The 14,074-nt window shown below is 35.4% G+C and overlaps 1 protein-coding gene across 1 annotated transcript; it reads left to right on the top strand.

Moving 5' to 3' along the window:
• The first annotated feature begins 1,749 nt into the window (after window positions 1–1,749).
• Window positions 1,750–5,765, top strand: LOC149800463 (uncharacterized). The gene is made up of 3 exons (XM_089960088.1): window positions 1,750–2,304; window positions 3,710–3,819; window positions 4,349–5,765. The coding sequence occupies exons 1-3, from the start codon at window positions 2,054–2,056 to the stop codon at window positions 4,417–4,419; spliced, it is 432 nt and encodes a 143-aa protein (XP_089816214.1). The 5' UTR covers window positions 1,750–2,053; the 3' UTR covers window positions 4,420–5,765.
• The last annotated feature ends 8,309 nt before the right edge of the window (window positions 5,766–14,074 follow it).

The raw sequence follows: 14,074 nt of genomic DNA, 5'->3' as shown, positions 1-14,074 counted from the left end.
ATAGTGCGTAATGATTTTAACAGTAGAATGTAATTTGAAGGTACTTCAGAACACTGTTCCACAGTTTCATCAAATAAAATGTGTCGTCATTTCATAAACGGAAGCTTACATCTGAGCTCATTTCAAACGATATGTTTGAAAGACATCCAATAATTGTACTTTCTGTTCTCGAAGGCATGTACGTTTTCATGTTTTCTGTTGTGCTACCCCATCATTGTGATGACGCAAAACATGACTTAATGATATAAACTAAGCAAGATGCTTTTGGAAAATGACTAAAGGTTTAATGAATATAAGGCGAAATGTCCACCTTTTACCTAGCAAACGATGTTTTAAGTCCACATCATTCATTATCAAAATCAAAAGAAGTTATTATAATGCAGCAATTGTATCATATCCGGATATACAATATTTGAAGGTTTATTTAATGTATTATATCATATTACACAATATTTGAATATGGCAATAGTCTAATATTTTATTTATACAATATTTGAATGTGGGAATTGAATAATATTCAATTTATACAATATTTGAATAAGAGACTTGTTCTACATATTGTCAGACTATATTCGTGAAGAAAGAGTTAACAAACTGAATAATATAATGAATGAATCAAATGTGGCAAGCAGCGTATTATCGCCATCCGAAAGAAAAGATAAACTCTCCTTGCAAGCGATGTAGTTACATAACTAGATTTTCGTCTTGTAGCCTCAGGAATGTTTCTCATCTCCTTGTATTAGCTCCACTCGTACTGGCAGTCTATATATGTCATAAGCTAATTTTGAGAGTGAGTTGCTTAAAATATAAGCTGGACAGACACTCTGCGTATCAAAACCTGATCCTTTAGAGTGGGATATTTTAGTGCAATTAGCACAGACAATCTATGTGTCAAACACTGACCCTTTAGAGTGGGTTACTTGAATATAAGCTCTATGTACACTCTATAAGTGCCTTATCTGCTCCTCTAGAGTGGGATACAGACACTCTATATGTGTCATAAACTGACCCATTCGACTGGGTTACTTGAATATAAGCTCTATGTACACTCTATAAGTGCCTTATCTGCTACTCTAGAGTGGATTACATACACTCTATATGTGTCATAAACTGACCCTTTTGAGTGGGTTACTTGAATATAAGCTCTATGTACACTCTATAAGTGCCTTATCTGCTCCTCTAGAGTTGAATACAGACACTCTATATGTGTCATAAACTGACCCATTAGACTGGGTTACTTGAATATAAGCTCCATGTACACTCTATAAGTGCCTTATCTGCTCCTCTAGAGTAGGATACAAACACTCTATATGTGTCATGAACTGATCCTTTACGGTGAGATTTGTGAATATAAGCTGTACGGACAATATCTGTTCCATAAATAGACACTTTAGTCTGAGATACTTGGCTGTAACTGTACAGACACTCTATATAATGTCATAAACTCATTCTTTATGGTGAGATTCGTGAATATAAGCTTCTCGTTTGATCATATGAATAGCTGAGATTGCGTGAATACATTTTAGTTTCCTTAAGGCGACAAAATTTCCGGCGAACAAAATTTGTGATTTTTCTGCAAATTATTTACATCCGATGCATATTTTAGTTTCGCAGAAATAACAGAGGTGGTCCACAAAAGTGCCCTCAACACGAATGACCTAACCCCGCAGAAAACTGTCATAATTAACAATTTGTTTTTCCATGTTTCATCTTGAAGACACTCATAATGTACACACACCTTAATGCACAAGGTAGACTCGCCTATAGAAGGCTGACGTTGATAATAAATGAGGTATAGGACTTCCTCTTATGCTTCCCTATACATACATCGGGCCGATATGTATTCTGAATATTGACAATCGATAACAATAACTATCGACCTGTTCGTTCACATACATCTGACTGGGACTTTTCGTTTGCACAGGAATGGTGTTTGTTCCTGTAATGTAAATGAATGTATTTCATTCGTTTGTTCATTATTTGCTTATAATGCGGTGTATGTTATGACATAATAGGTAGAATTGTGATTGGATTATGTCATTGGTATATAATCATGGACGTCAAACTGTCCTTGTACACGTTCGTCTTGATGTCACTTTACTTGACCAGTGTTGATAGTGGTACTGGATCTCTTAATGTACCCGCGTGTATAGTAACGACAAATAGAGCGAATCAAGATACTGTGTGTACCAACCCACTGTATACCGCCTGTGGATATGGAGTGTGTTGCGGTCCACATCACTTTTGCTGTGATTATTTTAATATTACCGACTATCCCTGGAAAGGAGTGTCGTGCTGCCGAAGGTATACATGACTTTATCTTTCTTGATGTATACAAATATTCTCATACACAATCAAACACACCGTAACATAATACACAATCAAACACACCGTAACATAATAGGCAATCAAACACACTGTAAAATAATCGGAACTAATTGTGTCCATTAATTATAAAATATATGTGAGCAAGCACGCGCAGTACCCAGTATTATACTATAGAATGAGTGAGTGGCGCATGTGAGCAAACCTAGTATGCATTTTCGAAAACTGGATATCCTGTTCGAGCAAGAAAGATCAAACGAAATATAATCTCGCCCACACGCAAATACGGCCAAGTTGGGCCTTAAATGTTGACCACATGTTCGCCCTCTTAGTGCGTTAAATACTGCTTCTGCGGATGAATATCAGTTGTTACTTTATTAGGACTAATAACGTCATGTCATCAAGGCCAACGTTATAAAATCGCCAGAACAGTACTAAAGTGAAAGATTTCTTGATAAAGATTTAAGCTCAACTATGATCGCCGAATGCACATGCAAGAGACATCCCCCCTTCCCTTTAATATCGTTTTGTACGATGAGAGTACCAGTAACTTACTGCACGCCCAACAGGTCGTCATACTATGATGTGCCCTACATGTCTTTATGCTATGATATGCTCTACAGTTCGTCATCCTATCGTATGCTCTACATGTCGTCATATTATCGTATGCTCTACAGGTCGTCATGTTATGATGTGCCCTACGTATATTTATGCTACGATATGCTATACAGGTCGTCATACTATCGTATGCTCTGTGTCATTTTACTTTGATATGATATTCAGGTCGTTATACAATTCTATGCTTTACAGGTCATCATACTATCGTATGCTCTACAGGTCGTCATACTATGATATGCTCTACAGGTCGTTATGCTATGATATGTTCTGCAGGTCGTCATACTATGAAATGCTATACATGTCGCTATATAATTATATGCTCTACAGGTCGTTATATGATTATATGCTCCACAGGTCGTTATACTGTCGCATGTTCAATTCCTTATACTATGATATGCTTTACAGGTCGTTATGCTATGATATGCTCTTTAGTTCGTCATACTATTGCACGCCCTACATGGCATCATATTGTTGCATTCTCCCCAGGTCTTCATGTAATCCTATGCTCAACAGATCGTGATATTATCGTATGCTCTACAAGTCGTCATACTATGATATGCTCTACAGGTCAACACACTATTATATGCTCTACTGGTCGTTATACAATGCTATGATCTACAGGTCGTTAGACTATGGTATGCTCTTCACTGCGTCATACTGTTGCACGCCATACATATCGTCATACTATTGCATGATCTACAGATCTTCATACTGTTGTGCGTTCTACAGGTCGTTACAGGTCGTCATACCATTGTATACTTTACAGGTCGTCATACTATGCACGGAGAGGAGAGATAGCCAGCGTAGTTCTCGGATCTCTGGCATGGAGTGGCATTGTCTGTGTTATAGGACTTATTACTTGTCCAAGGCTGTACGGTATAAAAATCTCTCTCTCTCTCTCTCTCTCTCTCTCTCTCTCTCTCTCTCACACACACACACACACACACACACACACACACATACACATAACTGCCTTGCTTGGCACTCAGCATTAAGAGCTTAGTGTTAGGACTGGTTGGTCTGGTGTCAGGATAATGTGACTAGGTGGGACATCATGCTACATGTCTGCGACATGACGCCCCAGTGCTAGACATAGCGATGTGACTGAAAAGGTGTTAAAGCTTAGTTAAAAATCAAAATCTCTCTATCTTTATATATATATATATATATATATATATATATATATATATATATATATATATATATATATATATATAGATAGATAGATAGATAGATAGATAGATAGATAGATAGATAGATAGATACACATACATTCAAACTTACTTTGCAGGCATCTAACGTCATTGTACACCATTGGTGTCTTCTATGACTTATTAAGGTGCATCCACAGTATTTTATATTACTTCGCCCAATGTCAATATTGAGAACATTTCCTGTCTTCCAGGTGAGATTCAAGGGCGTTTCCAGAAGAGGAGCAAGGCAACAGAAATATCAATGAAGAAATATCCCCAGTAGTAACCAGTAGTTATCAAAATGATTTGTGCAGCCTTGTGTGGTGTGTTCTTGATTACGAATTATGATTAAATATTATATTACCATCCTATGGAAAAAAGAATGAATGTAGTTGTGCACACGATATGAATATATATTTCTTTCAATTTCTCTGATAAGAATTACACCATATGTGATATATGTGCAAAACATTTAACAGGATTCAAAATCAGTTTGTGTCTCTAATGAGTTTAGTTTCAATATAATTATATGACTGTATCTTATGTCTCTACTATGTATTGTCTCCCTGTGCATATATGATTTTATACCATGACTCCGTAAAGACAATATTTGTAACAAGTTTATGGCAAAGGTAAATCCCGCTAAGCTACCGTTGGTTACCCATATGTGCCATACGCTGCCATTGGTTACCCATATGTACCCTATGCTACCATTGGTTGCCTATATGTGCTCTACGCTACCATTGTTACCCCATATATACCCTTTGCTGCTATTGTTTACCCCTATTTACCCTATGCTACCATTGGTTCCCCATTCGTATCATATACAAGTCTTTGGTTTTAGTAGTTAGTTCCCCTTGATTGCTCGGATGATATTATCAACAAGCAGTTAAATCACGACAATGACATGTTATCCATATAGGACACACGGTACTAATGATATGAAAATATGGGAACCAGCCTGGGAATGTGTGAACATAAAATAGAATATGTATGGGTTTGGATGACCAGGATTGGTTAATAATGTAAGTTATGTTTTAGAAAAAAGAATCTTTTGAGACCTTATCCTAGTTGCAAGTGAAAAAATATAGAGACATAGTTTTATTCGTGTAATTTCAGTCCTTTAAGTTTTGAGTTTGGACCACGCATTATTAAAATTAGCACTGACTCTTTGGTGCTGAATTTAAAGCACATGTTTCAAACACATGCAGGTACAGAAAATGCCGTGGCTCATATCCTTTCCTCTACACAGAAGCTGTCATCCAGGTTTCATCTATACTGATAAATATAGGTTTGCTCATGAGCGCTCAGAAATTTTAAGTTTTTGAATTTTTAATAGCATGGTGTTTGCATAGTTTTACTATGGGAACTGAATTAGTACCGTGAGTCCTGAAGATAAGATCTATAGAGACAGAAAACAGGCAAGTGGCTGCTATGCAGGTGTTTCTAAGTTGAGATACGAGATCAGAATACTTACTGCTTCATGCCTACCTACACACATTGATATAAGCATACTAAGACATACCTGTCAACAGGGAAAACACCTATCTTGATCTTCACTGATTTACTGTGAAATGTGTTGTAGCATGTTTTTTAAATCAAATGCAAGTAAAGCTCCTTCTCAAAATAGTATGTCTTTCCTATTCGTACTTTCATGGATATAATGTGCTAGGTCATGACCGCCTTTCCGTTAATATTTTCCTTCTAACCTAATTTCATCTATATTGATTGAAGAAGAGTGATCATATTTGATACGACGTTTGATGACCGCCCTTCCGTTAATGTTTTCCTTCTAACCTTATTTCATCTATATTGATTGAGGAAGAGTGATCATATTTGATACGACGTTTGATGACCGCCCTTCCGTTAATGTTTTCCTTCTAACCTAATTTCATCTATATTGATTGAGGAAGAGTGATCATATTTGATACGACGTTTGATGACCGCCCTTCCGTTAATGTTTACCTTCTAACCTAATTTCATCTATATTGATTGAAGAAGAGTGATCATATTTGATATGACGTTTGATGACCGCCCTTCCGTTAATGTTTTCCTTCTAACCTAATTACATCTATAATGATTGAGGAAGAGTGATCATATTTGATACGACGTTTGATGACCGCCCTTCCGTTAATGTTTTCCTTCTGACCTAATTACATCTATAATCATTGAGGAAGAGTGATCATATTTGATACGACGTTTGATGACCGCCCTTCCGTTAACGTTTTCCTTCTAACCTTATTTCATCTATATTGATTGAGGAAGAGTGATGATATTTGATACGACGTTTGATGACCGCCCTTCTGTTAACATTTTCCTTGTAACCTAATTTCATCTATATTGATTGAGGAAGAGTGATCATATTTGATACGACGTTTAATGACCGCCCTTCCGTTAATATTTTCCTTCTAACCTAATTTCATCTATATTGATTGAGGAAGAGTGATCATATTTGATACGACGTTTGATGACCGCCCTTCCGTTAATGTTTTCCTTCTAACCTAATTTCATCTATATTGATTGAAGAAGAGTGATCATATTTGATATGACGTTTGATGACCTCCCTTCCGTTAATGTTTTCCTTCTAACCTAATTACATCTATAATGATTGAGGAAGAGTGATCATATTTGATACGACGTTTGATGACCGCCCTTCCGTTAATGTTTTCCTTCTGACCTAATTACATCTATAATGATTGAGGAAGAGTGATCATATTTGATACGACGTTTGATGACCGCCCTTCCGTTAATGTTTTCATTCTAACCTAATTTCATCTATATTGATTGAAGAAGAGTGATCATATTTGATATGACGTTTGATGACCTCCCTTCCGTTAATGTTTTCCTTCTAACCTAATTACATCTATAATGATTGAGGAAGAGTGATCATATTTGATACGACGTTTGATGACCGCCCTTCCGTTAATGTTTTCCTTCTGACCTAATTACATCTATAATGATTGAGGAAGAGTGATCATATTTGATACGACGTTTGATGACCGCCCTTCCGTTAATGTTTTCATTCTAACCTAATTTCATCTATATTGATTGAGGAAGAGTGATCATATTTGATACGAAGTTTGATGACCGCCCTTCCGTTAATGTTTTCCTTCTAACCTAATTACATCTATAATGATTGAGGAAGAGTGATCATATTTGATACGACGTTTGATGACCGCCCTTCCGTTAACGTTTTCCTTATAACCTTATTTCGTCTATATTGATTGAGGAAGAGTGATCATATTTGATACGACGTTTGATGACCGCCCTTCTGTTAATGTTTTCCTTCTAACCTAATTTCATCTATATTGATTGAAGAAGAGTGATCATATTTGATACGACGTTGGATGACCGCCCTTCCGTTAATGTTTTCCTTCTAACCTTATTTCATCTATATTGATTGAGGAAGAGTGATCATATTTGATACGACGTTTGATGACCGCCCTTCCGTTAATGTTTTCCTTCTAACCTAATTTCATCTATATTGATTGAGGAAGAGTGATCATATTTGATACGACGTTTGATGACCGCCCTTCCGTCAATGTTTTCCTTCTAACCTTATTTCATCTACGTTGATTGAGGAAGAGTGATCATATTTGATACGACGTTTGATGACCGCCCTTCCGTTAACGTTTTCCTTCTAACCTAATTTCATCTATATTGATTGAAGAAGGGTGATCATATTTGATACGACGTTTGATGACCGCCCTTCCGTTAATGTTTTCCTTCTGACCTAATTACATCTATAATCATTGAGGAAGAGTGATCATATTTGATACGACGTTTGATGACCGCCCTTCCGTTAACGTTTTCCTTCTAACCTTATTTCATCTATATTGATTGAGGAAGAGTGATGATATTTGATACGACGTTTGATGACCGCCCTTCTGTTAACATTTTCCTTGTAACCTAATTTCATCTATATTTATTGAGGAAGAGTGATCATATTTGATACGACGTTTAACGACCGCCCTTCCGTTAATATTTTCCTTCTAACCTAATTTCATCTATATTGATTGAGGAAGAGTGATCATATTTGATACGACGTTTGATGACCGCCCTTCCGTTAATGTTTTCCTTCTAACCTAATTTCATCTATATTGATTGAAGAAGAGTGATCATATTTGATATGACGTTTGATGACCTCCCTTCCGTTAATGTTTTCCTTCTAACCTAACTACATCTATAATGATTGAGGAAGAGTGATCATATTTGATACGACGTTTGATGACCGCCCTTCCGTTAATGTTTTCCTTCTAACCTAATTTCATCTATATTGATTGAGGAAGAGTGATCATATTTGATACGAAGTTTGATGACCGCCCTTCCGTTAATGTTTTCCTTCTAACCTAATTACATCTATAATGATTGAGGAAGAGTGATCATATTTGATACGACGTTTGATGACCGCCCTTCCGTTAACGTTTTCCTTATAACCTTATTTCATCTATATTGATTGAGGAAGAGTGATCATATTTGATACGACGTGTGATGACCGCCCTTCTGTTAATGTTTTCCTTGTAATCTAATTTCATCTATATTGATTGAGGAAGAGTGATCATATTTGATACGACGTTTGATGACCGCCCTTCCGTTAATGATTTCCTTCTAACCTTATTTCATCTATATTGATTGAGGAAGAGTGATCATATTTGATACGACGTTTGATGACCGCCCTTCCGTTAATGCTTTCCTTCTAACCTAATTTCATCTATATTGATTGAGGAAGAGTGATCATATTTGATACGACGTTTGATGACCTCCCTTCCGTTAATGTTTTCCTTCTAACCTAGAGTCTACTAAATCACCTTAAGATGTCTTCCTCTTTTCTAGAGTCTACTATATCACCTTAAGATGTCTTCCTCTTGTCTAGAGTCTACTAAATCACCTTAAGATGTCTTCCACTTGTCTAGAGTCTACTAAATCACCTTAAGATGTCTTCCACTTGTCTAGAGTCTACTAAATCACCTTAAGATGTCTTCCCCTTGCCTAGAGTCTACTAAATCACCTTAAGATGTCTTCCTCTTGCCTAGAGTCTACTAAATCACCTTAAGATGTCTTCCTCTTGCCTAGAGTCTACTATATCACCTTAAGATGTCTTCCTCTTTTCTAGAGTCTACTATATCACCTTAAGATGTCTTCCTCTTGTCTAGAGTCTACTAAATCACCTTAAGATGTCTTCCTCTTGTCTACAGTCTACTAAATCACCTTAAGATGTCTTCCTCTTGTCTAAAGCCTAGTAAATCACCTTAAGATGTCTTTCTCATGTCTAGAGTCCACTAAATGAACCCAATGTATCCCATTATTGTCTAGAGTCTAGTAAATCAACCCAATGTATCTTACTATTGTATGGAGTATTTTTTATTGCATTAGTACTTTAGCCATGGTTTTAATGAGACTGTATTCCTCTAAACATTATGTCTTGCTTGTTTGTACCACATATACATTTATTTAAAACATTATAGTAAGACATATTTTTACTTCGGTCAACACAATACCAGGTCCAGGACCCAACTATTAAACTATTGGACAGAAAGAACCTCCTTGGATCTTTTTATTCTTCCTTTGTGCCAATATTGAGTTTAGTCATTGTAAGAGTCGTTAAACGGTATATCCAATATATTTTTAATTTATACTTTGACTCTTTTGGGGTTATTTAAGTTTTTCCAAGTGTAGTCCTGTCTTTATGTACATAAGTAATAAAGAGATAGGTTTATTCTAAGCCTGTACAGATTTATTTAAGGGATATTCATGACTGCAAGGTTTTAGGAGAGGTATGGATCGTTTGTTCAAAACCTCCACAAACTGTACAGATGTAATAATGGGGTATCCGGGACAGCATGACTAAAGTGAGGTAAGCTGATTTATTTCGAGCCTGTACATATATAATAAAAGAAATATTCGGACGGCAAAGTTAATGTTAGGTTTGGAGGGTTTTTCGAAGCCTGTACAGACTATACAGATGTAATAAAGATATATCGTGGACCACAATATTAAATTGAGTTATGGCTGTTCTTCCTTGTGAGTGGGCCTAATCCTAGCAAGCGTCCAGTGCCGTAACTACCGCTCTCGTAGTCCCAACGATACGGGATAGGGGGCATTACTAAATCTTTGCAAACGGGGGTGGATGGGTGTAGGAATTTGACGCTAAGCCACTTTTTACTCTGAAATAAAATTGTATTTTCTGCTAATTTTTATTTTCACCAGTGACTGATTGCATTATGCAGCGAAAATTCTTTGCGTTGTAATTTTTAATTTTCTTGAGGCAAATTGTGACAGGATAAATAAACACAATTATCGTTTGCTTCTTTCGTCGCTCATTAATCTTCTGTATGCATTTAACCATTCTGACATATGGTCTTTGTAGAGATATGAAGTTACACATGTTTATAAACCTTTCAAATGTAATATGCATTCCTTGCGTAACAACCTATTTTAGGCGTGTTTCTACCAATTGCAACAAGTGTGTGTGTGTGCGATTTGGATTTTTAACATAGCTTTAACACTTTTTCAGTCATATCGCAACAAGAGTAATATTCCCCCACTAGACTGTGTATCGTTACTTAATACTGTTAAAGGGAGGTGTGCAAACGTTTACAACACATAACGGTTTTAAGAGTTTAATTTTACAAATGTTAATTAAGAGTAATAATAAAATTCATTCCTTTTCATTTCTTAATGACAATAATAGTTCTAATAACAATTTGATTATACTTTAGACCAGCATATAGGGAAAATCAAATTATTTACTTTTAATCTAACATGACTGTTGTTATAGAAATGTTAATGAAAGAACTCATAAGTAATTAAGTAGAAAATATGATTATTTGAGAGAACATTTACAAACATACAACCCTTTTCAATTTTCCAATATATTTCATGCTTATATATTAGAAATTTTAATATAGGTTGGTCTTGTATTAAAGTGCTTTTTTCAAGTGACACCTGCGTTGTAAACGTTATTTACAGTCAAGAAAGTAATACAGTTCATCACCGTATTCTCCACTCGCACATGATACACATTCCTGTCATGTCTTGGTATTATTTAATAACCGCCTTTTCTATTGGAAACGTAAGATTGAAACATTTTATTCAACTTTTTCATAAAGTTTGCTAGACAATGTTTTAACTCCACAGCTACAGTTTTAAATAAAAACATAAATTGTTCATTTGGAGGAGTCATTCTAATCGGATTTACATGTTTGTCTCTATATAACAGTTAGCATTTGTGTGTACTGTATTCCTAAAGATTTGTTTTAAGAAATTCTCCATGCCGAAATTCTGTATAGCTTGAGAATAAATAAATAGCGTTAACAGTAGACAGTTTTATTCCTGCAATACGTCTCAAGCCATTCCTTCCAAATGGCAACTGAAAATTAAAAACAATAACAAAACAAATTCCGCCCACCCAGCCCCCAAAAAACACAGCAACTTACGTAGGGTTTAATGCTATGATAAACACAGTATATGACATAATAATATTTCTCCATTTCTCCAGTGGATTATAGTTTGGGCCAAAATGCAACTCTGCTAACTTTATAAAAAACTTTATTGACTCTATGAAGGCTCAACATTTTTCTTGTTTACAATTAAAAAATCGAACAGTACTTGTATCTTAAAAGTGTCCATCTTCGAGCATTCACCCCTGCAACCGACCTGATTCTCTGATAATAAACTATCTTCCTCTAAAACCTAATAAATTCTTTTCCTTAATATGGTTGTAAAACTTTTGCCCCCCCCCCCCTTCAAAAAAAACCCCCAATTAAAATAATGATATAGGTTGTTATTTACTTGGATACGGTTTACAGAATTGAAAAGTTATCAAATAAAACAAGTAGAGGAAGTACCAAAACCGTCAGATTTAATGAGGTTCTTGAAAATAGAATGTATTGTTTTTAATGATAATGAAATGTATTGTTGTAATTGATTTTGTTTTCGACATTTTCCCTTAGATCGTTTGATTGCATCTTCTTATTTTGTTAACTACCTTGCATTCCCACTAAGCAAAGTGTAATCTTGTAAATGATTTTTAATGTCTGTTCACATTGTATATACTGTTTGTATGTGCTGCTAATGGGTTACGAGTTTTAGATAAATTGATTTGCTTGTTGCAGTTCTGTATTCTTTAACAAACCACAGTAAGTCTGCTCATTGTTTTGTTGAATGAAAGATAAATTGGCATTTCTAAGGAAAATTGGACTGATGTAACCAATATTACAGTTACGGCTGAGCTCGGCCTTGCTCATAAATACAACAGAACTGTATCAGGTACTAGTAAACTTCTTTGCTTCATGACTAACGATAGGAAAATGCAAGAATCGAATACTCGATTTATTTTCATTTATTAGCAAACTCCTCAATACAGTTACAGAGCATGATCATAACAGCGTACAATGACCAGAGTAGTACCATTGTCTTGATGTACCATTGTCTTGATGTACCATTGTCTTGATGTATAGTCCTGTACATGATAAACCCCACACCAGATCATGGTAAATATTAGCCATATGCATTTTGTTAATTAAGGTAATGCCATATTTGAAGAATCTAAATTATATAAACTTTATTCTGCTTGGATTCAACTACAGTAACGTTTACTATGGGGAGATGTTATGTCTTAATTGCACTTTCGGAAATATAACATGCGTAACAACACTTGCTTGAACCTACAGTGCCAGTAAGCTTAGTACTTTTTTCACACTGAATTGATGTACACATGAATCATATTTAAATGCATTAATGTAACTTTGAATTGAATTGGTACAAGCTGAAATGAAATGTGTTTCAAGACAGTGATAATAACACTGTTAATGACTTGTACACACTACTAATAATACATTCTTTTGAACTGTATTGCATGAAGAAATTATAACATCAATTAAGCTGGCAGAGTACTGAAATTAATGTTAGGTTGTCAGGACAACGAGGATAGCGCTCATAACGACTTAGACAACATGGTATCATATGACAACTTAAAAAATGTATTAATGAAGTGTTGCATTTAGCTAGGTACTGCACTGAACTGAGCAATGGGTTAAGGGATTCAAGCTACTTAATCCTATTCTGGCATTTAAGTTTTTACAATGGTGAGTTAAGCACTTCAGGCTACTTGATCATATTCTGGCATTTAAGTTTTTACAATGATGGATTAAGCAATTCAAGCTACTTGATCCAATTCTGGCATTGAATTTTTCTACAATGGTGGATTAAACGATTCAAGCCACTTAATCCAATTATGGCATTAGTTTTTTACAATGGTGGGTTAACCGATTCAAGCTACTTAATCAAATTCTGGCACTGAGTTTTTACAATGGTGGGTTAAGCAATTCAAGCTACTTAATCCAGTTCTGGCATTGAGTTTTTTTACAATGGTGGGTCAAGCGATTTAAGCTACTTAATCCAATTCTGGCATTTAGTTTTTTATTCAATGGTGGGTTAAGCGATTCAAGGTACTTGATCCAATTCTGGCATTGATTGTTTTTACAATGGTGGATTAAGCAATTCAAGCTACTTAATCCAATTCTGGCATTGAGTTTTATTTTATAATGGTGGGTTAAGCGATTCAAGCTACTTAATCCACTTCTGGCATTGAGTTTCTTTTTTTACAATGGTGGGTTAAGCGATTTAAGCTACTTAATCCAATTATGGCAATGAGTTTTTCTTTTCAGTGGTGGGTTAAGTGATTCTAGCTAGTTAATCCAATTCTGGCATTGAGTTTCTACAATAGTGGGTTAAGCAATTCAAGCTACTTGATCCAATTCTGGCATTGAGGGTTTTTTTTTTTTTTGCAATGGTGGGTTAAGCGATTCAAGCTACTTAATCCAATTCTGGCATTGAGTTTTTTTTACAATGGTGGGTTATGCAATTCAAGCTACTTGATCCAATTATGGCATTAAGATTTTTAAAATGGTGGGTTAAGCGATTTTGAAGTTGAAATG

The sequence above is a fragment of the Sinohyriopsis cumingii genome, chromosome 5 (genome assembly GCF_028554795.1).
Source record: "Sinohyriopsis cumingii isolate HCF-2022 chromosome 5, ASM2855479v2, whole genome shotgun sequence".
Classification (NCBI taxonomy): domain Eukaryota; kingdom Metazoa; phylum Mollusca; class Bivalvia; order Unionida; family Unionidae; genus Sinohyriopsis; species Sinohyriopsis cumingii.
This window is presented reverse-complemented; position numbering and strand designations above follow the sequence as displayed.

Coding starts and splice junctions, on each gene's coding strand:
- LOC149800463 (XM_089960088.1), top strand. CDS start 2,054: ATGGACGTCAAACTGTCCTTGTACACGTTCGTCTTGATGTCACTTTAC. Junction 2,305..3,709: donor GGAGTGTCGTGCTGCCGAAG/GTATACATGACT, acceptor TATACTTTACAG/GTCGTCATACTATGCACGGA. Junction 3,820..4,348: donor TACTTGTCCAAGGCTGTACG/GTATAAAAATCT, acceptor CCTGTCTTCCAG/GTGAGATTCAAGGGCGTTTC.